Source organism: Paraphaeosphaeria sporulosa (genome assembly GCF_001642045.1).
Source record: "Paraphaeosphaeria sporulosa strain AP3s5-JAC2a unplaced genomic scaffold CC84scaffold_2, whole genome shotgun sequence".
NCBI lineage: Eukaryota > Fungi > Ascomycota > Dothideomycetes > Pleosporales > Didymosphaeriaceae > Paraphaeosphaeria > Paraphaeosphaeria sporulosa.
In genome coordinates, this window is record NW_017253361.1 from 4374913 (window position 1) to 4399475 (window position 24563).

General features: G+C 56.0%; 11 protein-coding genes across 11 annotated transcripts; 6 read left to right on the forward strand and 5 right to left on the reverse strand.

The window, feature by feature from the left end:
- Positions 1 to 384: 384 nt before the first annotated feature.
- Positions 385 to 2166, reverse strand: CC84DRAFT_1082460 (sugar transporter-like protein; the record flags this gene model as incomplete). The annotated part of the gene is made up of 4 exons (XM_018173985.1): positions 385 to 627; positions 680 to 979; positions 1030 to 1686; positions 1741 to 2166. The coding sequence occupies 4 exons, from the start codon at positions 2164 to 2166 to the stop codon at positions 385 to 387; spliced, it is 1626 nt and encodes a 541-aa protein (XP_018041217.1).
- A 1428-nt stretch (positions 2167 to 3594) lies between these two features.
- CC84DRAFT_1256601 (peptidase S10, serine carboxypeptidase) lies at positions 3595 to 5279 on the reverse strand (the record flags this gene model as incomplete). Its single annotated transcript, XM_018184638.1, has 2 exons — positions 3595 to 4880; positions 4940 to 5279. The coding sequence occupies 2 exons, from the start codon at positions 5277 to 5279 to the stop codon at positions 3595 to 3597; spliced, it is 1626 nt and encodes a 541-aa protein (XP_018041218.1).
- A 990-nt stretch (positions 5280 to 6269) lies between these two features.
- CC84DRAFT_1083035 (uncharacterized protein) lies at positions 6270 to 10747 on the reverse strand (the record flags this gene model as incomplete). Its single annotated transcript, XM_018174000.1, has 2 exons — positions 6270 to 7385; positions 7433 to 10747. 2 exons carry the CDS (start codon positions 10745 to 10747, stop codon positions 6270 to 6272), a joined length of 4431 nt encoding a protein of 1476 aa, XP_018041219.1.
- Positions 10748 to 11592: 845 nt separating this feature from the next.
- Positions 11593 to 15031, forward strand: CC84DRAFT_1113489 (Cse1-domain-containing protein). Its single transcript, XM_018175357.1, has 3 exons — positions 11593 to 11732; positions 11970 to 14334; positions 14383 to 15031. The coding sequence occupies exons 1-3, from the start codon at positions 11663 to 11665 to the stop codon at positions 14822 to 14824; spliced, it is 2877 nt and encodes a 958-aa protein (XP_018041220.1). The 5' UTR covers positions 11593 to 11662; the 3' UTR covers positions 14825 to 15031.
- A 296-nt stretch (positions 15032 to 15327) lies between these two features.
- CC84DRAFT_1081854 (uncharacterized protein) lies at positions 15328 to 16182 on the forward strand (the record flags this gene model as incomplete). Its single annotated transcript, XM_018173951.1, has 1 exon — positions 15328 to 16182. The coding sequence occupies one exon, from the start codon at positions 15328 to 15330 to the stop codon at positions 16180 to 16182; it is 855 nt and encodes a 284-aa protein (XP_018041221.1).
- A 44-nt stretch (positions 16183 to 16226) lies between these two features.
- On the reverse strand, positions 16227 to 17573 carry CC84DRAFT_1161693 (uncharacterized protein). Its single transcript, XM_018177806.1, has 2 exons — positions 16855 to 17573; positions 16227 to 16807 (listed from the first exon to the last, which is right to left on the reverse strand). Exons 1-2 carry the CDS (start codon positions 17394 to 17396, stop codon positions 16336 to 16338), a joined length of 1014 nt encoding a protein of 337 aa, XP_018041222.1. The 5' UTR covers positions 17397 to 17573; the 3' UTR covers positions 16227 to 16335.
- Positions 17574 to 17708: 135 nt separating this feature from the next.
- Positions 17709 to 18602, forward strand: CC84DRAFT_1161694 (uncharacterized protein). The gene has a single exon (XM_018177807.1). It carries the CDS (start codon positions 17842 to 17844, stop codon positions 18520 to 18522), a length of 681 nt encoding a protein of 226 aa, XP_018041223.1. The 5' UTR covers positions 17709 to 17841; the 3' UTR covers positions 18523 to 18602.
- CC84DRAFT_1161695 (uncharacterized protein) lies at positions 18509 to 18779 on the forward strand. The gene has a single exon (XM_018177808.1). The coding sequence runs from the start codon at positions 18613 to 18615 to the stop codon at positions 18772 to 18774; it is 162 nt and encodes a 53-aa protein (XP_018041224.1). The 5' UTR covers positions 18509 to 18612; the 3' UTR covers positions 18775 to 18779.
- A 108-nt stretch (positions 18780 to 18887) lies between these two features.
- CC84DRAFT_1161696 (uncharacterized protein) lies at positions 18888 to 19990 on the reverse strand. Its single transcript, XM_018177809.1, has 2 exons — positions 19093 to 19990; positions 18888 to 19042 (listed from the first exon to the last, which is right to left on the reverse strand). Exon 1 carries the CDS (start codon positions 19737 to 19739, stop codon positions 19272 to 19274), a length of 468 nt encoding a protein of 155 aa, XP_018041225.1. The 5' UTR covers positions 19740 to 19990; the 3' UTR covers positions 18888 to 19042; positions 19093 to 19271.
- Positions 19991 to 20037: 47 nt separating this feature from the next.
- On the forward strand, positions 20038 to 21179 carry CC84DRAFT_1161697 (uncharacterized protein). Its single transcript, XM_018177810.1, has one exon. It carries the CDS (start codon positions 20149 to 20151, stop codon positions 21004 to 21006), a length of 858 nt encoding a protein of 285 aa, XP_018041226.1. The 5' UTR covers positions 20038 to 20148; the 3' UTR covers positions 21007 to 21179.
- A 156-nt stretch (positions 21180 to 21335) lies between these two features.
- On the forward strand, positions 21336 to 24373 carry CC84DRAFT_1113501 (RabGAP/TBC). The gene is made up of 5 exons (XM_018175358.1): positions 21336 to 21617; positions 21677 to 23048; positions 23123 to 23385; positions 23439 to 23757; positions 23829 to 24373. The coding sequence occupies exons 1-5, from the start codon at positions 21471 to 21473 to the stop codon at positions 24161 to 24163; spliced, it is 2436 nt and encodes an 811-aa protein (XP_018041227.1). The 5' UTR covers positions 21336 to 21470; the 3' UTR covers positions 24164 to 24373.
- Positions 24374 to 24563: the final 190 nt, after the last annotated feature.

A 24563-nucleotide genomic window follows, 5' to 3' on the forward strand; every position in this document is an offset into this window, starting at 1 on the left:
CGGGGCATTCGGCCGGAACGCGGGCATTTTCTGGGGGGGGGGGGGGGGAAACCCATGGGTGAGGGCAGAAGATGCGGATCGTCCATTCGGAAAATTCAGAATACCAAAGAATGGTTCATAGACCTTCATGCTGCGTGGTCATCTGTTTATCGTGCCCTTCAAGAGTGATATAGCTTGTGTTGCTTCCTCACCATTAGTGAGCGGCTTGTCAAAGACCATACCAAGTGAAATCGTTGAACGAGCTACAACGGATCAGTTCCATCTAGCCCACAGTCCCAAAAGCAAAATGTTTAGAAATCTCGATAAATCTGTTGTTCAAGATTTGTTGCGTGGACGCCACGCATTCTTTTCTTCGTTATCTATGTCGTGACTGAGAGCATGTATCTAAAACATCTGTCTGTTCCTCATCTCGACTGGCAAAAACACCATGACAAGCGCAGCAAGCCAGATACCGCCCGCTCCCAGCCACAAAATGCCTGAGCTCTGATCTGCGAGGAAGCTGGCGCCTGCAAATGGCGCGACAATACCTGCTATACGACCGAGGCAAGACAACATACCGCTGACAGTACCTCGGTAGGTGGTGTCGAAGAGTTCGGGGGCAGAGGCGTACAGCACGGCGTTGAAGTACTTTTAGAAGTTAGCGCGGGATCCTTCTACAGAAGACAATGAGTTCATTTACCGTCTGCATGATATACTCGAGAGCATTCAAGCCCACGTATCCCGCCGTGTTCTTCACTTGCGTATACATGGCCATTGCAAGACCCTGGCAGATAGCCGAAAACACGAGCGACCACTTGCGACCGACGAGCGGCATCTGCACGGATACGAGGGCAAGTGTCGCGCCAATGACTCCCGGGGCATAGATAATAACGTATTGCTTATACGTGTCCGACACGGAACCGCGGCCGTCTGAGACGTTGTTTCGCAGGAGGATGAGAGGCAGGAAGGCACCTGCGAGGTTGAAAGACCAGTAGTCGCCCTGTTGGGAGTGATTAGCATAAGTCGAAGAGAAGGAACGAGCTATCGCACCATATACGCAACGGCGAGCAGAATGAAGGTGAAGCACTGCAGCTTGTTCGCGAAGACTCCCTTCAAGCGCTTGAGCTCTTTGCCAATGTCCCTGCCCACTTTTCTGGCCATCTCCTTGCGAGTTCGCGGGCCTTCCACACTGACGGTGGATGTATTGGAATCCATCTCGTCGAGCGCTGCGAACATCTCCAAGGTTAGTGCTGGCGGCGGAGCGCGGTTGAATTTCGCAATCTTGTGGAGTACCTCAATCGCCTCGGCCTCTTTTCCTCTGGCAAGGAGGAACTTTGGCGACTCGTGGAAAGTGAACACGAAGAAGCGGAGGAAAAAGATGATTAGGGTGACGCAGCCGAGGATGATGACCTCGTATCGCCATCCCATGTTGCTGGAAACTGAGCAGCAGGCTTCTCCTGCGCCCACGGCGTTGCAGGCAGGAAGAGTGGGATCGCAACGGTATTTAGCGGCGGTGCCGTATGCGATACCGGATGCGGCCACAACACCAATCGGCTGCCAGAGGGAGAGGAGGGCGACCAGATTGCGGCGACTCTGAGGAAGGAATTCCAAGGCGATGGTGGCATCGATGGGAATGTTGCCTCCCAGTCCAAGACTCGCGAGGAAATAGATTCCGCATACAGCTTCGTAGTTGTACTTCGGCGCAGCCTGGTAGGGAATTAGCAAGCTGTCAGAGCGGAGAGATCATAACGCAAGACATACAATGAGCAGTCCGAAGATGGAGGTGATCAAACAGGTCAAATTGAACGCCCATTTCCTCCCAATGATGTCCACCAACACGCCGAAGGTAAGTGCGCCAACAGCAAGCCCGGCATTCGCCAATGAGAAAATGTCTCCCTGTCTCGCAGGCGGAACGTTCATCTCCTGGTACACAGCGGAAGCAATTAAGCCCACGCCCTGCGACCACGCCAGGTCAAGGAAGTACCCAAACCCGCACAGAAACCAGATGCATATCTGGTACCTTCCCAAACCAAAGTTGTCGATCTCCACGTTGATGAGGGCAGCCTTCTTCTCAAACGTAGTCATGGGATTCGCAGCCGTACCCTTCAGGATCGCCCCGAACGACATGTCCGTCGCCGCGACTCGCTCGACATCGTTGTAGATAGGCACCTCGACCTGTGTCCGCATCTTCTCAATTGGAGGCTTCTGCGTCTCGTCCAGGCCCAGCGGGTCGTTGTAAGAGTTGTTCGCCATGTCTAAAAACTGGTCGATGGTGAACACGCGAGCTGAGCGCGTCCAGAGTGCAGGACAAATGCAGGGTTCCCGACAGGGTAATATAGCAAACGGTGAGAGGCGCGCTGCGAGCGCGCTACCGACTACCTCATGCACTAGGATCTATGGAACGGGACGCTAGCATCTACGCGATCGAATAAAGAGAGTGGGGTTCGCGGGTTCGTGGAGGGAGACCAAGCTCGAAAAGGCAAGACAAGTGAGATCGCTTTGTGAGTAAGTGTATCAATGACGACATGGGAATTTTCCGCCTGCGCTTCGTTCCCACTGCATGGAAAATTTCGAGCTTGGGTGTAAGCGTCGAGGCCTCAGATGTCACTATTAGTCTAAGGACTAAGGAACAGAGATCTCAGAGGTACGACAAGAGAGGGAATCAGTTGTAGGCCCTCCTCCGAGGTGGCCATAGCTGGGAATGTCGTACTTCGGACATGGGCGCGTGGTCGTCGAATGGCCGGATTCGTCAACGGCGTGAACGAATTTCGACAGCACGAGCGAACACCGTTCGGTGACCCCGGAGACCTGGTTGGTACCTCAGGCTGGCTGCCCATGTGTAGCACAGCATCGTTCCTACACGAAATGCAGATCATGTAATCTTGCTGGATCACAATCAACAAACCATTTTCCTTCATGGTTAGCCTAACACTGGACCAATGCTTAAAGAACGTTACACGCCTGCAACGGCCAGCACGCTGTCACGAAGCTGGAATTGTGACGGAAACGACCGAGCTGCATGCGCCACCTGACAAGCCAAGCCACGCGACTGTGCCGCGTTTGCCATGCGCAAAGTCCATGATTCGCACGAGACTCCCATGCATTTCGCCATGCACATTCTGCTCTGGAATCGAACTTACCCATCTTAGCGGATCTGATGACATCGTTCACTTTTGTATTCAAAGCGGAGTCCGGAAGATTTACAATTGGCTACAGCCACAGTATCACCGAAAAACACACTTATGGGGAGCTTGTTGTTCTCCAACGTTACTCGCATATAGCTCAAGATTTGCTCGCCCGGGACCCTCGAGTCACGTGCAAGACGTCTTTCACATCCAGCAGCAGGGACCAATCGAGAATTATAGTCAATATCAGGTGCAGAAACATCATGCTCTCTGCTGATTTGTTCGACAGGAGGTTTACAAGCAACCAGGAAAGGCCGTTTCTGCAAAATTATACATCCACTGCGAAAACGGACATCACCACGTGCGTTCGTCACACGTGCTGGACAACCCATCTCACACCTGGACCCCGGAGCTATCCAAGTATCACATCAACACGTATTAATCATACAGGTCCATTACATTTCCCTATCTATGTACCAATTGCCGTCCCCTAAATTGCAGCACTCGCACTCGCACTCGGCGTCCCGCTCGGCGGCAACGGCACAAAAGCCTCCGTATGCGTTGCCTTCGCGGTCCCGTTGGTCGCATAATCCGCCGTGATAGCCTTGCTTCCATCGGGAATGACGAGCCCCTGCAGCACGCGCTTGAAAATCTCCAGACTCGCAGCAGGCTGGTAGTAAGGAATCTCATGGCCCGCCTCGTATATCCTCGTGAAGGAGAAGTTGCCGTACTCGCGGGTTTCTCCGTGCTCGACCCCATCGACGAGGAAGGGGACGTACCCCGCGGCCTGGAAGTCCTCGGTGTGCGTGTAGTTCACGGCAAGCGAGACGGCTTCGCCGCCGAACCAGTTGCAAATGTAGTCCGCGTCGCCGTAGATCATGGCCACGCGCACTCCATACCCGAGAATCTCCTCCAGGTCGTCGATGAGCGGGTACACGAAGTCGCCGGTAGTCTGGAAGCCGTAGGAGACGTTGGGCGCGTTGGAGGAAGTGTAGTTGATGTTCACGCCGAGCGCCTCCTGCGTGGATGCCAGGTTGAGGAAGTCCATGAAGTAGTCCGGGGGCGTGGGGTCGTCGTAAGGATGGCGGATGTCGTAGACGCCGCGGCCGCCGTACGAGTAGTAAGGTTCCTCGACCATGGAGCGGCAGATGGAGGTTGCGGACGAGCAGTAAAAGTAGGTGTCTTCGGAGCCGGCGTCCTGGCGCAGCGCGTACTTGCAGTTCTGGATCCAATCGCGGCAGCCGTCGGGGATGTAGTACGCGGTCTTCATGAAGGTGTAGATGGTGTCGTTGATGGATTTAATACCGTAGGTGTTATTCACTGCGAATTCGGGGTAGTAGGGCGCCTGAATCTCTTCGTCGATGATGCCATTGATTATACCCAAGGTGTCCATTCGGAGCTCGCAACCTTGGACGGTGCCGTTCTTGATCGCCTCATTTTGTTGATAGAAGTAATTGTAGAAGCCTGGGCCGTAGTGTCCGCCGTAGCTCTCTGTCCAGAGGTTGAAGGTGAAATTCTGGATGTCGGGGTCGAGCTGGGGAGAAAGTTCCAGGAAAGCTTGCAGGATATGCCATGCGCCGACAGCAGCGGCGTGGGTGGTGTTGGCAGTATCAGGATCGACCAGGGAATAGCGACCTTCTGAGTCTGTCTCGGTAGTCTCGTATGAGAAGCCGACGCCGACTGGTTGCGAAAGGTATAGCATGTTGGACTCCTCATTCCAAGAGTAGGGGTTCAGCTGCGTCTTCAGATCCTCGGTGACATTGCAGGGCCCATGTTCTGCACACATCAGTTAGCATCCTCCGCTCAGTCTTCGCCCTCAATCTTGAATCACTTACCCTGAAGCAGCCCAATTAGACTATCCGAGCCCGGCCCCCCATTCAGCCATAGTGTCAACGGCTTATTACTAGGATCCGTCCTCGCCTCAAAAAACCAGAAAAACATGTTGGTCTTCTCGTCCAGGCTGATGTATCCCGCATAATCATCCACTCCAGGGGTAGTCTCACAAATGCCGCCATCTTTTCCGGGCTGCTTGAACCGGATCTGCGCGCCCTGCGGCGACGTGATGGTCCTCACGCCCGACGGGTCCACGGGGATACCGCGTTCTTCAAGCGTAGGCTTGCGGGCCGCGCCGAGCGTCGCGCAGCCGAGCGCGAGTAGTGTCGAGAAGCGTGTCATGATGTGGACTGGCTGATACCTGAACGCTGCCGTAGGAACGAAAGAGTCTGCGAGCAGGGAGGGCTCGCGGGTCTTATAGGCACAGGGTGGCTAAGACATTTCGTTTCGCTACGAGACTACGTCAAGAGAAAACGGCCGAATAAACCGTGCCGATGTCTGCGGCCGGGGCAGTGTCCTGAGCCATCTGCCTGGAGCAATGGTTGCGGGGAAGATACGAGGCCCGAACAGGCATCTCACTTTGACTGGGGATGGCAATTGGTGCGAGAGGGGCGCGATTATCGACGGGCGAGCACGCTTGGTAGATCGCTGCCGGTCGACCACCGGGTATGTCGTTGCGCTGTAGGAGTTGCAACAGGTACACTGCTGTGCGTCACGTAACAGACATAGCCGGAGGCGGGAATAGATGCAATTTCTCCCAAGCACTCGCCCTGAGCCCTACTCGTCTCGCACCGCATGAACTCAGCTAGCAGTGACTATTTCTATACTTTGACGACAGTCTTTGACAACACTGTTATTGCGTTGGGCGGCGCAGGGTTTGCTCGGGTCAGCTTACGCTACAGCCTCTCCCGCTCTTCCCCAAACAGGCAGCTGCGAAAGACATCTACAACCTTGTCGCACACAAGCCGAGCGTCACCGCAGCTTATCGCTCCTGTGAACGAAGCTTGTTTTGCATCCCATACGTCATAGATTGGGCTGGCATGAACCATCCAGGTACTCCCCACCGGGTCAATATCTGGATACGGCTGCTACCAGAGCCATGCAGTTTCCCCAAGCCACGTTGTAGAGCATCAGATAGGTAAACACGCAAAAACTTTTCTGTATCTCCTCTTATCCTACCCATCCGTATGCCGGCGCCATGCAATGCAAAACTCATACAACACCTCATACCAGCCGACACCATTTTTCGAGCAACCACAAACGACGAAACAGAAAGGGTATATATGTAAATGCTCCCACAAAACACCATGAACCCCGAAGGAAGCCCGACTTTTATAGCGCGACATCATGCGAACTGCTGGTCATGCTGCTTCGGTTAGTGCCCTCGCTAATGTAGGTGACGACACTGGTGCGCTTGAACTGACTGGCGAGGTTGTTTTCTCGTGATGGTGGGCTTGAGAGACCTTGTTGGAGCTGTTGGTTGTTGGGCGACGAGGGAGATGTAAAGACGTGCGTATCAGAGGCTCCGTAGCGCTCGCGCAAACGCTGGATCTCGCGGAGTCGGTTGCGCCACGACGAGACAGACTCGCCGCCGTCTTTGATGAACCAGACCGCGGAAAAAACGCAAGCGTTGATGGCAATGAGGCGGCAGTAAGCGGCAAGGTGCTTCCCTGCCAAGATCTTGGTCTCTGCTGCAGGCGAGATATTTGGAAAACCAGGCTTGGTCATTACCTGTACCTTATAGTATCGGTCTTTGCCCTCGGGGTCGGAGTCGAGGCGGCGGTCCACAAAGGATGCGCGAGATTCGGGAGAGATGACAATGTGCACATAGTTGAATGCCGAAGGAAAGGTATCAAAGTTGTAGGGGAGACCAGAGTCGTTGTAGATGATGTTGACAAAGTCATTGCCAATGTGGCGTTTCTTGTTGGGGTAGGTCATCCCGTCGTCGCGGTTCGTAGGCATCATGGTCGTAATGTGGAAGACGAGCTCGATGCACCGATCACGCCAACAATAAGTGAATTCACCATCTTGGTCGTTCCGGGTGTCGAGGCCGCCCGTGTTGAACTTTGCGCCTTTGAGGCGGCACAAGGTACCGAGGTCGCTCAGGAAGGACGTGTAAGCGGGCGGGCCAATGTCGTTCATCAGAATCTCGCGTTCGTCTGTCTGGCCATCGCCGATGTAAATGACACCGACCTTGTAGCTGTCGACGGCTGAAATCCTATCAAAGGTGGCAATCGCGCGACGAGTCATGTCGTCGTCTGGGAGAACGATAGGCGGGTCGTAAGTTGAATTCAGAGACGCATAGAAAGTCTGGAAGATGTCCTCAGGGAGGATGCCGATATAAGAGGAGCTCTCGAAAGCTTCCGCGGCGAGACCGAATGTCAGGGCGACTTGATGGCGCGGGGGTGGAGCGAGCAAAGGTCGCACTGAGAGGCAGCGGGTGGCACACTATGGTTGTTACTGGTAATCCTGAGCACGATGGGAGCAATACTTACGGGTCTTCTGTTGATAATCTGAGAGACGCCCGTTCTCGCGGCCGTCTCTATGGTCACCAAGCTGTGCCCAACGATCCAAGACTTCTTCCATAGCTCCCCGTCGCCTGGCTTGGCAAAGTTGTCGTCTGGAACGGTTTCGTCGCGGTCCGAGTAGCAGACCAGATTCATCATGTCCACAATAACTTGACCTTGCTCCTCTAATTCCGCTTGTCTACCCATGCCATCTGTGAAACGCAAGCTTCGTGCTATCCAAGGCATCAGCTTTGGGCGATCCTCCATCTTCAGACTCATGAACCAGAACGCGATGACGTGGTAGGCCAGGGAGTACAGATACTGCGGCAGGTCGTCCTCGACAGGCTTTGTTTGCTTGGCGGCTGCGTCGGGGGATGAGGTGATTTCCCGTGAAGGTCCGCTGTGGCGCAGGGACCGATGGTTGTTGTGGAGAGCGGCTGAGGTAGCAGCTCGCTCGCGTTGATCGCGAATATGCTGCAAGTACCGAAAACTGACACCGAAAACCATCTTGAACTCGTCTTCACGAAAATTCTTGTACAGCTCAGGCATGCGCGCCAGAGAAGTGAGGAGGTCCAGGATGTGTATGGCTGTCGCAGGCTTTGTGACAATCTGCGACATTTTTTGTACAACGATATCCAAGGATTTGCTGACGGAAAGCGGCAACTCGAGGCAGCAGACTGACAGCGCGTGTATGCACCACTTCGACGTTCTATCCCAGTTGGTGATCCCGTGGATGAACGCCTTGACTAGGTCATCTTCTTCACTCTTCTCAAAGTAATCGTGATAGCTGATGAGCACCGTGAGGAGATGGAACAGGCACACAGCTACGTCTGCCTTCTTAAGAAGAGTGTGTGGGGGAGGCTCCTGGAAAGAAGAATTGCGTATCTGCTCGCAGAGAACATTGCGAAGCATCTTGAGTTGAGGTATGCAGCTTCGTACCAGGGACTGGTTCGACAGTTGCGGTCCCAGGTGCACAAGAACGTAGCTGTAGACCTCCCAATCGGGCGACTTTTGCAGCAAGGAGATGGCTAGTTCAAGCCACAAAGTAATTTCCATATCCAGAATGTCGTCGCTGAGTGGATAAAATTCGGGATTGATGTGAGAGAAGACGACTCGGCTAACGTCGGAGGAAGGCTCTTCGGGCAAGCCTTTCGGCCCTGGATACATCCAAAGGGGTGGTACTGGCTTCGATACACGTCCGGCGGAATTGGAAAAGCGGGTAAGGGGCTTGTTGGTGGGCGGGAGTGGACTTCCTGAGACCCTTCGCTGCTCTCGGAATGGTGACTGCTCATCATGTCGCGACTGGCTGGGAGGATTGTCTGTTGCAGAAGTGGCGGCTGTCTCTTCTGTCCGGCAGAGCACCGCAGCCAGACTTCTGCCTTCTGAAGATTGATTGACGAAGAGGGCATGGGTGGAATCTGCCCGTAAACGGCAGAGTAGCCGCAAGACTGTGAGGCGAGCATCGCTCTCGTAACCGTCAGTACCCGCGACATGGCGCAGGATTTCGTACAGAAGCCGCGTCTTACGAGCAGAACGTGGGACGCTTCGGATAAACAAGCGCACGAAGCCCGTAGCGATGACATTGCAAGAAGAGCCCAACGCTCTATCGCTCTCGAGCTGAAAAGAAGCAGACAGTGCGTGTGCAATACTCTCCGAAGAATGGTGCAGCGCCGCAGTACGCTGCATCCGTCTCTTTAGAAGCGCGGCTATGTCTGAAAAGCTGTCCCAAGACGCTCGATCGGCGACCTCGACGGCAAAATCGACCAGTTCTTTCAGAACGGCGACATCCTCCTCGTCTTCTATGTTATTCAATAGGAGCGTCCCGCATTGAAGAACAAGGTCGCTCGGACACAGGACTTCCACGGTGTTGTATGTTTCCCGCAGTGATTTGATGGCCATGATACGGAGTGAACGGGGTCTGCTGCTGTCTTTGATGATGCCGGATACCATGCTGCGAGAGGCTTCGAGCCACTTCCCATTTGAAGGATGCAGATACCGTTCGTCAACGTAGTACTTGATCACGTTCTCGGTCGTGGTATCACTGAGGCAATGGGCCAGACGCATACATAGCTCCATGACGGCATCCTTTTGCACAAAATCAAGCTCGCTGCTTATGCCGTCCAGCTTGGTCAAGATCTTGAAGACTCTGTCTTCAGAATGACGGGACAAGGTCTCTATCCGAGGTTCAGGAACAGCCAGGTCGAGATTCGATATCACCTCGCCAGCCTCGTCGCCGTTGGACACGACTGAACCAGCTCCGTTCGACAAAGCGTTGCGAGAAATCGAACCACTCCTAGGGGTCCCGGTATCCGTTGGCTTCTCTGACTGAGCCCGTAAACGCTCATGGCCTCGCTCAGCACACGTGAGAATAATGTCCAAGAGCTCAGTCCAGTCCACCTCAGAAAGCAGCAGATCTTTCAGCGAGGCATCTGACAGGACTGCGTCGATGAGATCCATTACAAACTCTTCCTGGGTCTTGTGGGGATTATGCATCGATGCCTTCAGCGCAGGGAACAACAATGACATGGGCACAATAGGGAGGCCATTGCGTCCGTTTTCGAGGAGGAGTTGCTGCAGGACCTGAATCGTTCCTCTGTATGCACTAGAGTCACGGTTCTTGCGGACGGGACCTTCATTAAGGGTGCGCAGAAGAGCGTTTACCGCGATTTGGCCAACGTGCGATTTGAACAGGTTGCTCAGAGTAGTCCAGGTCTGCTTCTGGAGATCGTCCAACTGCCGGTGGATGGCGCAAAGAAGTTCGAGCAATGGGCGCAGGCAGCGGTTCGGTATGTGTACGTATGTGATTATGGTGTCGAACAGTCGAATGGCATTCTCAATGTCCGGTAGCCGGCTGGTCTCTTGGCATATGGATATGACCTTGGTCAACAGATGCTCCAAGTCATCGTCGCTGAAGACTTTGGAGTTGAACTTGCAGAGGTCGATGGTGTACTGGTACAATTGTGCCAGGTTCTCCAGCTCTTGGGCGGGTTCCGCGCTCTTCTTGCTCCCGCTGGCTTTGCGTGACGCTCGATATGCATCCACACTCTGCCTGGGGACGACATCGAAGGAAGCCAGAACGAAATGGGCCACGGCCGACTCGCAGGCTTCGACGTGGCGACCGCCCTTGGTGAGAGCAGCAATGATGTCGAGGCGCTTGTCGAAGCTGCGGTCGGTCTTGCGCAGGCAGGCGGCATCGAACAGGACGCTGCGCTCGAGCGTATTCAGCTTGGGCAGGCCAACGCAGTATCGGAGCAGTCTGTATCCAGATTCCGCCACATTCTCTGGCTGCTCTGGGAGGAGCATATCGCTCGCGCGAGACCACAGATCCAGCACGTTCTCGATCGTGTAGTCCTCCATGATCTTGCAGATCTTGTCGACAGCAGCCACGCGCTCAGCGAACGGACGGCTCGTGTCCAGCTGCTCGACCAGACCGTCCAGCTCCGGCGGCCCGCCCAGCACCGGCCGCGCATGTTTGGCAACGATGTGCTCGCTTATGCGCTTGAGGGAGCCGTCGGCGGACGAGGAAGAGGGACTGACGAGGGTCTCGGCGAGCGACGAAGCGCGAGCCGGGGTGCAGATGGTCGACGAGGCCGAGGGCGGCGGTGTTGCGCTCTTCAGACGGCCACCAGCTAGCGAACGGAAGGCGCCGAACAGGGCGGCGGAGGAGGAGCGACGGTCGGGCGTGCGCGGGACATGGTCGGCCGGCGGAGACATGTGAGTACTCGCAGCGGGTGCAGCGGGGGGCTAGGCAGCCGCGTCTCTGGCAGCTATCTGTGGCGACGGTGGGTGTGCGGCGTTTGCAGGCCGGAGTCACTCATCGAAGCGGGTCTGATGCGGCGGGCAGGCGGGCGGGGCTGCGAAGCGCTGGGCGGCGGGGGCGGCGAGGAGGCGAGTGGTGGGCCAGGCTGCGAGGGCGCGGAGACTCAGGCATGGCGGGAGCTCATTTTGACGGTGGGCGTGGCGAGAGACGGGCGGCGGGCGTGGGAGCAGAAGGCGCGGCCTGGTCATGGGACGGGACGGCAGCGGCGATGGCGTTCTGCGACCGAAAACCATGAAATCTGGGGAAAGCCGGGGCCGCCGTGCGCCCTGGGCGCGCAGAGCTTCCGCCGCACTGGCACTGTTTTGACGCCGCAAGCCAAACACGCCCAAAGAACCACCGCTGCGCTCCACCGCCTCGCTCTCCCTCCCACCACACCCCCTCTGGTGAGCCCTCCCGCCATGGCCACCGACATCCCCACGCTGTCCACGCTGCTCGAGGCCAGCTTGGATCCCCGTCAAAACAAGCAAGGTACGTCCGTGGGTGCCCCGCCGCTGCTTGGTGCGCAGCATGCAACAAAATTTCTGAGCTCCGCCTGCGCTTTCACGTGGGGACCGTATGCTCTGGGCAGGCAGACCACATGTGTAGCCAGCAAAGCAAATGCCTCGAGACTCCTAGCCCTGGCGTCTCCAATTTTGGCCACCGCCTTTCAGACAGGCAATGGCGAACCCCCAGTGGGAATGCAAGGACCCCGCTAACACTCCCCAGCCGAGGCTGCCATCTCCCAGGAACAGACCAAGCCGGGCTTCTCCCTCCGCCTCCTCCAGATCGTGGCCGGTGACTCGTTCCCGTCTACCATCCGGCTCGCCAGCGCCCTGTACTTCAAGAACCACATCAAGCGCCATTGGGTCGACGAGAATGGCGCCCACCAGCTGCCAGCAGACGAGGTCACCGCCATCAAGCGCGAGCTGATCGGCCTGATGGTCAGCGTGCCGCCAAACCTGCAGGCCCAGCTTGGCGAGGCCATCAGCGTGATTGCAGACAGCGATTTCTACGAGCGGTGGGACACGTTGGTCGCAGACCTGGTTTCGCGACTGACCAAGGACAACACCACGGTAAACATTGGTGTCTTGCGCGTAGCACACTCCATCTTCAAGCGATGGCGACCGCTCTTCCGCTCCGACGCCCTCTTCACCGAGATCAACCACGTCCTCACTCAGTTCTGCGAGCCGTTCCTCAATCAGCTCCAATGCGTCGACTCCATCATCGCGAATTCGCAAGATAACCCCGAGGCCCTCAAGGGCGCCTTCACCGAGCTCGATCTAATCGTCAAGCTCTTCTACGACCTCTCGTGTCAGGATTTGCCTCCTGTCTTCGAAGACAACATTGCCGCAATCGCCGGGCTCTTGCACAAATATCTCATCTACGACAATGCCGCGCTCCATACGGACAGCGACGACGAGTCCGGTGTCCTGGAGTTCACACGCGCGGGCATATTCGAGGTCTTGATGCTCTACGTGCAAAAGTATGAGGATGTCTTTGGCGCACAGCTACCTCAGTTTGTCCAGTCGACATGGCAGTTCCTCAGCACTGTAAACCTGGAGACTAGATACGACATCTTGGTCAGCAAAGCACTGCAGTTCCTCACGAGTGTTGCTTCCACTCAACATGCCGAGTCCTTCAACAACCAGGAAGTGCTGGTCCAGATCATGGAACACATCATCTTGCCCAACCTCACCTTGCGCGAATCCGATGTGGAGCTTTTCGAAGACGAGCCGATTGAGTTTATCCGCCGAGATCTTGAGGGCTCAGACAACGACACGAGGCGGAGGGCAGCCACCAATTTCCTGCGCACCCTGATGCAGCGCTACCAGGACCTCGTGACGAGCACGGCACAGAGTTACATTGATCGCTACCTCCAAGAGTATACAAAGGACCCCCAGGAAAACTGGAAGCACAAGGATACCGCTGTTTACCTGTTCTCGGCTATCGCTGCTCTGGGAACCGTCACGGCCGGGAAGGGTGTCGTGAGCGTGAACCCCCATGTCGACGTTTTGAACTTCTTCCAGACCCACATTGCATCTGACCTGGAGGGAGAAAGCGTCAGTCTCATCCTCAAGGTGGACTCTGTGAAATTCCTGTACAACTTCCGCAACCAGCTTTCGCCCGATCTATGGCGCGCCGCCTTCCCTCTGCTCGTGAATCACCTGGGCAACTCCAATTACGTGGTGCACACCTATGCCGCAATTGCTGTGGAGCGTGCTCTGTACCTCACAGATGAGAACACCAAAGCCTCGGTCATCCCAAGAGACCAGGTAGTTGGCTCATCAAGGGACCTGCTCACTCATCTCTTCAAGCTCGTTACCAAGGATACGGCCCCCGAAAAAATTCAAGAGAACGAGTTCCTCATGAAATGCGTGATGCGCGTCCTGATCTTCATCCGCGATGGCGTGCTGCCTATAGATGATTTGGTGCTTGGCTACTTCATCAACATTCTCAAGATTATACGCCACAACCCAAGCAACCCCCGGTTCCAGTACTTTTTGTTCGAAGGTCTCGGTGCTTTGATCCGGTTTGCGGCCCCAGCACATAACGAGCTGTTCGAGACGAAGCTCGCCGAGCCTTTCCAGCTCATCTTGGCAGACAATGTCGAGGAGTTCGCACCATACGTCTTCCAACTCCTTGCCGCACTGCTGGAAACAAATCCTTCTGGTGCCCTCACTGCGTACTACCAAAGTCTTGCACAAGTCATCATTCAGCCCAGCGTTTGGGAGACAAGGAGCAATGTTCCAGCTCTAGTCCGCTTACTCACTGCAATTATCTTGCGAGACGCGCAGACCATCGTGGCAAACAATCAGCTTGAACCGATACTCGGCATTTTCCAGAAGCTGGTCACATCCAAGGCCAATGAGACCTACGCCTTCGAGCTCATCGAGACAATCGTTGCAACTATTCCAGTCTCGGCGCTCCAACAATACTACCCTACGATCATCCAGCTCATGATCACCCGGCTGTCTAGTATGCGGACGGAGAACTTTGCGCAGCGCTTCATTGCATTCTACCATTTCATCTCCTCCCGGGAAGGGATGGGCGCGGACTTCTTCATCGCCATCACTGATCAAGTCCAGCATGAGTAAGTTCCATAGTTGTGACCAATCGGACCTTTGCTGACTATGGGTAGTGTTTTCAAGGGCATTTACCTCACCATTGTTCTCCCGGATACCCAAAAGCTGACTCGCCCGATCGACCGGAAAACGGCTGTGGTCTCCTTCACCAAGACCCTCACTGATTCACAGGCCTTCGTCGACCGATATCCCAAGGGCTGGAATTTGACCACGCAGCGACTCATCGAGCTACTAGTCAATCCGCCCAAGGTCAGCAAGGGTGATGATCTCATTGCAGACGCAGATGTCGATGAGGTCAGCTTTGGTGTCGGCTTCACTCCACTCAACACCTGCAAGAAGCCGCTTCGGGATCCCTTCCCCGAGATCACGGACGTCAAGGCTTGGGTTGGACAGTTCTTGAAGGACGCGAACTCAAGACACGGCGGTAAGATCGTTACCTTCGTACAGGAGCGGTTGGATCCTGTGACGAGGCAGGCGTTGCAGGAATACATTCAGTAGGTGGAGTGATGTGGCAGTTTGTGACGGACTTGAGAGAGCGTGTAGGATGATATGATACCAGCTTCGCGGCGATGGACATGGAGGGAGCGGGTAGGTACGTAGGTCGACCGACATCTTGTGTATACCTCGCCCAGCCCTGAAAATATAATAGACTTCTTCCCCAAACGTGTTCAAGTCGTCAAGGGCGTCGTGACTATTTCTCACAATTTGTGGTATGGTCCCTGCATTGAATGCGATCGCACCTTCCTAGTCTAGGCTAGTAGCGATGAGGTACGACATCTAGGGCGCATGTCTAGGCACTGTACATGCACATCGATATCTCGAATCTTCCATGTGCGCTCTTGATTTCTTCTTCGGACAGTCATAGGAAGAGTTTCAAGAGCCCAACACGTCCCCAGCACATGCGAACACGCTTTCATCTCCAAAGTCTCCAATCCCACCTCCGCGGCACATCACAATATCCATCCCACGTCCTATATCACTACTCAGCTGCACCGCCCACCATGGCCGACCAGAGAACAGACCCTGTCTACCACCGCGAGGGCCAGATGTATGCGCACAACACGACTCTATCGTCCATCGCGCCCCTCAGCTCCCTACCGGCGTCAACCCAGCCCCTCTTCAAGCCGCCCCCAGACACCACCAAAACACCGTACATCCTGACATCCCCGTCAACCATCTTCCACGCGCAAGGCGGCGGCCAGCCCTCAGATGTAGGCACTATAACATTGACGTCGCCAACGCCGGATGGAAACGATCCCAAGTTCACGGTGCACCAGGTGCGCAAGGTGGACGCCTCGGCCGCGATTCTGCACCTGGGCACTTTCGCGCCGGAGGAGCCGCGCTTCACGGATGCAGAGGTGGGGCTGGAGGTCAAGCAGGCGGTCGACGTGCCCACGAGGGTGTTGCACAGCAGACTGCACACGGCCGGGCACGTGCTGGGCTTGGCGATTCACTTGCTGAGTCGCGCGGGGGAGGCGGGGCTGCCGCGCGATCTGCGGGACGGCAAGGCGAGTCACTACCCCGGCGCGGCGTTTGTGGAGAACATTGGACTCATTCCGGGCGATGCGAAGGCGAGGATTCAGGACAAGGTGGACGAGCTGGTGGCGCAGGACTTGGGGGTTGCTATCCATTTCTGGACGGGCGAGGAGGCCGGGACCAAGTGCATCTCGGGACTGGACGGCGCGGCGGTGGGGGAGGGGGACGAGGTGAGGGTTGTGGATATCGGGGGGTTGGGGAGTTATCCGTGTGGAGGGACACATGTGGCATGTCTGAAGGAGCTGGGGAGGGTGGTGGTGAGGGGGATCAAGCGGCAGAAGGGGATTAGTAAGGTTAGTTATGAGGTTGTGGATGCGTGAGCACCGTGTAGTGTCTGGGTGGGAAGGGAACGAGTGTCGGACGATATACAACGAATGAATGTAGAGCTAGACGATATAGATATTTCAAAGAGTATGCGCTGCCAGCGTATACACGACATTGGGCAATAGCAGCATTAGATATGCCATTGCTGTCTATGCCCACTCTTCATCTGGAAACAGCGACTCCCTCGTCCCAGGCCTAATCGCCCGAAACGGCGCCCCCTCAATCTCCTCCCCAGCCCAGTTCAAATGCACAGTAAACGTCCTCGGCAGTGTCACCTGCCGCAGCGGCGCGAGCAATTTCTCCTCGCAGGCCGAATCCCGGAACCCGTCGAAATACATCAGCCTGACCCTGAGCCATTTCAAGCTAGGCATTTGGCCAATGATACGCCATGTACCTTCCCACGTCGCCTCATCGTGAGGTGGGTACAACGCGGGCCGGGATATGAGGAGGGCTTGGGCGAGGGGGTCGTAGATGGGCCACGAGATGCACCATTCGATGTCGATGTTTTGCACGAGGGACCATCGGTGGGGGAGGATGGTGGAGGAGAAGTAGCGGAGGCAGTCGAGGTCGGAGAAGGAGAAAGTGTTGGTTGAGTAGAGGTATTCTATTGATTCGGAGTATCTACATTACGTTAGTCGAGATAAGGTAAACGGAGAGGAGGGACTTGCATCTGGCGACAGGTCAGCAGCAATGGCAGGATATCGCCGTCTGTGGCGGGTGGATTGTCCAGTGGTTCACCCAGCGGCGACCACACATTGTCGGGGCTGAAGAAGCTGTACTGCTCTGGACACTCGGCGATGGTGGGGGCCTTGCAGCGCTGGTGGCCGAGCTTGTATTTCTTGGTGACCATGTGCATCACGGAATCGCCAATGGCAGCGCGATAAATGATTTGCCTAAGTTCCAGTGGAAGCTGCATCAGCCGGGATGCGGACTGATTGCGAGTCACCCCGCGAGGCGTTTGCGGCTGAACCTCACTCTCTGGCTCTGCAGTACGTCTTCTCATGGTGAGAGCACGCTCTGGTGGCCGAACGGGCAACGGACGGGGTGCCATGGTCTGGCGCTTCTCAAAGCGGCGTTTCTCGCCGGATTCGCCGTGCGGATGGAGGCGGCGCGGACAGCAGCACGAGGCGATTATGATCCAGCAGCAGAGGAATGGTGCACATGCCAGGCCCAGGGCAATTGTGGTGGCCTTGGTTCGGCGGTTTGCCATGTTCAAGGAAGCCGAAGCGGCAGGTAAGAGAAGAATTCGAGGGCACAGCTCAGGGATGACAGTCCATGGTGAAGGAGAGACAATCGCCCGTTCTAGGGACAGAGAGGAGCAAGTCGTCGAAAAGCGAAACAAGAGGCGGTAAGACGGCACACTTTCTCAGCTCCACATCACGTACGAGGACGCGTTGGAGGTGCAGATGCGGTGCGTCATCCGCGCGCCACAGATTGTGGCTGGTGACAAGCCGGCGCTAGCAGCTTAAGTCCGGGTCCAATTGTCCTCCCAATTTCAACCTCGGGACGTTGGAGCTGTCCCCATCGCAATTGAGGAGTCGCGGATGCACAGCGCAGCGCTAGTACCGTAGAATTATCAACTGAATGACATGAGTTCACCGATCAGACTGCTTCCGTGAAACCCTTCCGACCAGTCCATGCACTTACCAACCACCATGACCTCCCCCCCACACGAGCACATCGACGACTTCACCGCACACGAATGGTGCAATGAATTGCTCTCCGACCCAACCATCACCCACATCTCGAAACGCCACATCCCCGACAACCGCAAAGGCGTCTCCAACACCTTCTTTGCGCGCACGCTCTTCACCGACGATGCTATCCGCGCATTCCTATCACTCTATCGGCCCGGAAAGGGCCACACGCGCGAAGTCGACAACACCATCATCTTCACCGGAAGCGCACCCATACACGACACCCCACATGCCGGCAGGTACGAAGTGGAGGCCAAACGCCAGCAAGCCAAGGAGGATATAGCATTCGACCTCGCCGACCCCTCCGCCGCCGAAGCCATTATTCTGGTATCCATAGGCAGTGATATAGACGGCGGCGTGCGGCGCTTGCACGGCGGGGTCACGGCCTCGTTGCTGGACCAGGTCATGGGCACGCTTCTCTCGTACTACTACGAGAACACGAGCGCGACGTCGGAGCTGAATGTGAAATACAAAAAGGCAATTGCGACGCCGTGTATCTTGAAGGTCAGAGCGAAGCTGGTGCGGGAGAAGGGGCGGTGGGTTGAGACGTGGGGGTCGGTGGAAGACGGGCGTGGCACGGTCTTCGCGGAGGGCTCGGGGGCGTTCGTGCTGGAGAAAGTTGGCGTTGCGAAGATGTGATGAACATTGTCGTTTTTCGTTAGAAGGCTGATAGAAGTGTAGATGCTAGAGTTTCTATATCATCGAAATGGGACGAGTACTTCATCGCCAATGTGGTATCTTAAGGACAAGATAGCGTTTCCAAATCCAAAGGCGTTCGACCCATACAGATGTTTGACGGCGGACGCACATGCTGTAAGCGATGATCGTCTTCGCAATCGCTTCTACATCCCCTTCTCCCGAGGTGCAAATGTTAGTTTGGGAGCACGATAAGATACGCCCTGGTCGGCGATCATGCGATTCCGAAATGGCTGACATCTTCAAGCTCCTCGTACCTGGAGCCATACGTGTTGGTATCTCAGATGGTCTGCAGTTTTCATCTGAAACCGCGTGAGCCTGCACGTGTCACGAGAGATTAGGGATTGGAGCAGGACTATAACCCAGTGCCTCTGCCTGGGCGGAGAGAGTGGGCTGCTGCTGTCCCAGTAGGCAAATTGAAAGTCGTTCCCCGGAGGCGCGGAGGAGCGAACACCGTCGAACGCTGGGATACTTTCAGTCGTGGGAGTTATGACGGACGGTGTGAATGTGTACTTCTTCCTGCTTCGTTCGCTACTCACCTATCTGGTGGGTTTACGGTAGAGCCGTCCGTCCGAGTCCAAAGTGAACTATTCGTAATGATGGCTGACGAGCGTTGCGTACAGCACATTTCGACAAGCAGCCATCGCCTTTGTCCTAGCTTTTCGAACTTGGTGCGGTACTAGTCTAAGGTCTCAGTAATGACTAGTTGTGCTTGATCTAGGTCGGAAAGTGCACATGGGAAAGATCAATTGGGGTAGTCCGACGATATGATTGTAAGCATTCATCTTGCAAGTCTCTCCTCCAACATCTCGACCTCTGACGGAATAACCTGCAACATCTCCTCTGGTGTCATGTCCACCACGACCGTTTGATATGACCCATAATTTTCGGTGCTTTGATAGGACGACAATGGATCGGAGAAACGCTCTTTTCACAGCCTGCGATGAATGTGCCCATAACTGTCTTGTTCGTTGTGAATCCAGAGTATTGCCCCACTCAATGGGGACGTTGATTCGCCCCCACTTTAGGATCCTGACACAGTAGTAAGGCAGGGTTTTGTTTGGAGGAGAAATCATGCGTGTATGATGGCGAAGACGAATCGTCAGGCTGATGAAGTCCAGTTGAATTTGGATTAGAAGGTGGCTGTGGTTGCTCATCATTCTCGCCGCCTTTTCTATTGACCGTTGAGCCACGCAAGGTTCAAGGCCGTAGATATTGGAGCTATGACGGATGGAATGCACTGTGTAGCACAAACGCTCCGGTGGGTTGGACAAGCTGCACAAAGATGGTTCGACTCAGGCTCGAATAGCTTCCACTTTCGTAGCGCGAGCTTTTACGCCACGTTGAAATCGCTGTCGGAGCGGTTGTTTTGAACGGTCGATGAGACGGATCAAGACGGTGGTCGAGTAGAAAGGCGGTCGCTTGGCAGGTCGTTCCAAACGCTCGTGAAATTGGCAGCTGCAGCCCGGGACCCCACACCGTCCTCAACCAACACACAGCGAAGCAACCCGCTCGACAAGGCGCGCAAGCCTCGCTGACGCCGGAGACGACCTTTGCAGGGCGCCCACCATGTCGAACTACCTCAACAACCTCCTCACGACTACCACGTCCAAGTACAACACGCTGCGGCGGACCCTCCTCTCAGACGAAGCCGACGGCGACACCGAAGACGACTCGCACATCGCCCGCGCGCTGCGCGCATACTACACAGAGAAAGGACGGCCATTCCCGCAATGGCTGCCGCCCGACCCCAAGGCACCGCAGGCCGCGCCGGTGCAGATGGTGTCGTCAGCAGGGCGAGGGTACGGCCAGATGGGACAGCAGCAGCCCATGACGGGCCGTGGCGGGGGGCTTGGTGATCTATGGGACTCGCCGTCGCAGGCTGCACCGCAACAGCAAGAGCCCATGTCGCTGCGCCGGGCGCAAGGCCGAGGAGGAGGCGGTCTGAGGGCGCACAACTCGCTATCGCCAGAGCCCCAGATGCAGGGCAGACCGCTGCCCAGCCAGCGCGCCGGCAGCCAGCAGAGCGCCTCGTCCTTCCGCAACGAGCTGGCACCTCAGACGACGGGCGGCTCTGCAACATCGGCACAAGACAGGCTAAAGGCACGCCTGTGGGGGTCGGGCAAGTCGCAGAACCCATCGTCTTCGCAGAACCCAAGCCCCACAACCTCGCCAGCGCCTTCAGGTGGCATGCGCAGTCAGTATGACCGACCGCAGGCGGGTGGAGGGCGCGCGCCCTATCCCGACGATCGTGGCAGCACTGGTGGATACTCGGGAGGAGGGAGGCCGCAGAACTACAACATGTCGGCCAACTCGCCGTGGTCTGGCGGCAACGACGACCCCTATGGGCCCTCATACAACAGTGCGCCGCCGCAGCAGCCCGAGAGGAGACGCATGGGCCTGCCAAATGGGCCGCGCATGCGTTGAGCGTGTTCTTGTTACTTAGCATCGGCGCATCTGGGTTCCCTTGGGCGCATGGGCTGGCGGGGGCACTGCTTCACGGGCCTGCGGCAGTACGCGAAATGGCTGCATATAGAGGTGTATTGGAGTTTTGGGTGTATAATTGAACAGTAGCGTCCAGAGGGTTAAATCAATCACACGCGCAGTGAAATCTCCCAGGGCCCCGTGAACACGCATGCACATGCGTGGTGATGGTTCGGCGTGTGCGTAGTGTTGGACTAAGCCTGCCCCGCCACAGCGCGGGACGTCATCAGGCGCTTGGGGAGTGGCTACCTCAACATGGCTCCTCCGGAACAGCTCCACCGTGGCGCGGCTTCCTAGATACTCACTGTGAGCTACCTTGACAATATATTGATACTTGCCGACCCCAAAAACCCATCATTAGACCCTCGATAGAATAACCCGCGCCCTCTGTAGCCGCCGTGCCCCGCATGGCTTCGTCCCCGACCTCCACCCGTAGCCCGCCCTCGCCCTCGGCATCCTTCTATGACTTGAGCGACGATGAAGAGGGCGAGTACAACACCATCAGACACACCGAAAGCGGGCGGGGCGTGAAGCTACTGTACACCAAAAGCAAAGTGCGTTTGCGACATGGCTCTTTGAACGGTGGCGTGACGGCTAACGTCTCACTCAACAGGTCTACATCCACCCTACGCCCTCCGCCAGAGACAACATACCCGGCTTCATAGCCCTCGTACAGCAGAAAGCCCCCGTGAAGAACAACGACGCCCGCCCAAGTACGTCCTCGTCCAAGAGCGAACATGCATCCTCCCTGCTGCTCGCCTGGCTGCCCGAGACATCCCTCGGCGACGCATACGACACCTACGTGAAAGTCGACCTGTCCGACTCCTCGTCCCCGCCGCGACAAACATACCTCGTCCCCCCGCCGCCTACCACCACATCTCACGCGTCCTCGATTGGCACATATGCTTTCGCTGTTCCCGTCAGCGAGGTCTACTCCCTGCTGGTCCGCCCTCCAAGCATCGGATGGTGGTTCGGCAGTGTGGTGGTCAATACACGCGCAGGTGACAGCTTCCCGGCGCTCTTCTTCCATGATAGCGAGTGCCAGTCTACCATCATGCAGCGCAAGAAGCTGGCCAAGGAGAGCTTCGACCCGTTCAGCGATGGCGGCGGTATGTTCTGGGGCGGCGACGAGGTCCTGCGATGGTTGAAGAGGTATGTCCACGTAGAGCGGTCGGGAGCGGACAACAGCATCTACCTCATTGAACCTACCGAGGAGGACAGGCGAGCAGTCGGCCGAAATGCACCTGTTTCGCCCAAGGCAAAGAAGGACGACGGCAAACAAGGCGAAGCTTCATCGTCGAAAGACCAAGGCAAGAGAGACGGCGGGATGGACCCGGTCACCAAGGCGCTCAAGGAGGCGAGGTGGAGCTTTCTAGAGAAGCTCAGCCAAGTCACAACGTTCACCCGGAGGACCGCACAGGCCGTTGTCGAGAACAAGAACCTCCCTCCGCAAGTACGACGGCTCATCCAGAACCCCGAAGTGCAGACACTACAAGAGGAGTTTGATAGCGCACGGTTGTATCTGGCACGATGGGCAATGGGAATCGCCGAGCAAAGCGAACGCGACCGTAACCAGAGAATATGGACAGCCAAGGACGTCCTAGCCATGGAAGAGAGCGATGTGGGAGACTTCGAGATCCTTGACATGGATCGCATGTCGATGGCTGATCGCAGAAAACCCGTCACACTGGAAGAGTGGAAGGGTTTGTTCGACAGGCATGGACGTCTCCAGGTCACGCCTGACGAAGTCAAGGAGCGCATCTTCCATGGCGGTCTGCATCCAGACGATGGCGTCCGCAAAGAAGCGTGGCTGTTCCTCCTAGGCGTGTATGACTGGAACAGCTCCGAAGAAGAGCGAAAGGCGAATCTAAACAGCCGACGAGACGAGTACATTCGCCTAAAGGGTGCATGGTGGGAAAGGATGGTCGACGGGTATGGTTCTCTCGAGGCCGAAGAATACTGGAAGGAGCAGAAGAACAGGATAGGTTCGTACCCTGATATCCCTGACCGCAGAGCATATTTGGCTGACTTGTCCCATTCTATGGGGTCCGCGCTATAGAGAAGGATGTGCATAGAACAGATCGTACTATTCCAATCTTCATGGGCGAGGACATCCCGCATCCAGACCCTGACTCGCCGTTCGCAGATGTCGGAACTAACGTCCACCTGGAGCAGATGAAGGACATGCTCCTCACCTACAACGAATACAACAAGGACCTGGGCTACGTGCAAGGCATGAGCGACTTGTTGGCTCCCATCTACGCAGTCATGCAGGACGACGCTATTGCATTCTGGGGGTTTGTTGGATTCATGGAGCGCATGGTACGTTTAAGTTTACAACTGGCCTAATTTTGCTCATACTAACGGCTATGCAGGAGCGCAACTTCCTTCGCGACCAATCCGGCATGCGCAAGCAGCTGACCACTCTTGACCATCTTGTTCAGCTAATGGACCCCAAGCTCTACGTTCACCTCCAATCTGCCGACTCCACCAACTTCTTTTTCTTTTTCAGAATGCTTCTTGTGTGGTACAAGCGCGAGTTTGAGTGGGCCGACGTTCTACGGCTCTGGGAAGGGCTTTGGACAGACTACCTCAGCAGCAACTTTCACATCTTCATCGCGTTGGCGATACTTGAGAAGCATCGCGACGTCATCCTGGCTCACCTGAAGCACTTTGACGAGGTTCTGAAATACGGTAAGTCAAGGCGGTGCTTTTGAGAAGGGTAACGTGGTATACTTATTGACAGATTGCTGACATGTCGGCAGTGAACGAGCTATCCGGCACCATGGACTTAGAGTCTACACTAGTCCGTGCCGAGTCTCTCTATCGGCGATTCCAGCGAACGGTTGAGATGATTGATAAGAAAGGGAACTTCCCATCTGCACCTGGAATGCGGCAGCGGAAACCCATCGAAGGCTCGGAGGGTCCATCAGACTCGAATGCGAAGGCATCTACATCTGCTACCGAGAACGCTAAACAACCAACCGTCGACGCGGATGCTAGGGTGATCAGCCCTGAGTTAAGGATACTGCTCAGTCGCAAAATCGAAAAGCTTGAGAAGGACGATGTCGTTAAGCATGGTGGCGGCGTCGGTTCATAGGGGAGCCACGCATAGTTTTGGTTTCATTTTCTTGCACACATCATTGGGTTCATCTTCGCATGATTTGGGTACATCGTAGGCACCAGGAAGGCACGCGGGCGTAAGGCGTAGATACCTACATACGTAGCCAGGCTCGACGATCAGGGCTTAGCGCGACTGTTTACAAGCTCACCTCTTCACCTGTCTCTTCACAATTCTCAAACGAACTACAGCTCTCTTCAATTGTCAACACCCTTGCTGAAAAGCACCGCAGCTTCGCTGTCCGCCGCTGTTTTCATTCTCGCTGTGCTGTCGTCGGCAAGGCCGCTGCTAACCATCCACCTTCACAGTCAGGGGATCTGTACAGTTCACGCGCATCCGATCCTTCATAACGCAATCAGACATCAGTCCGCTTGCGGCT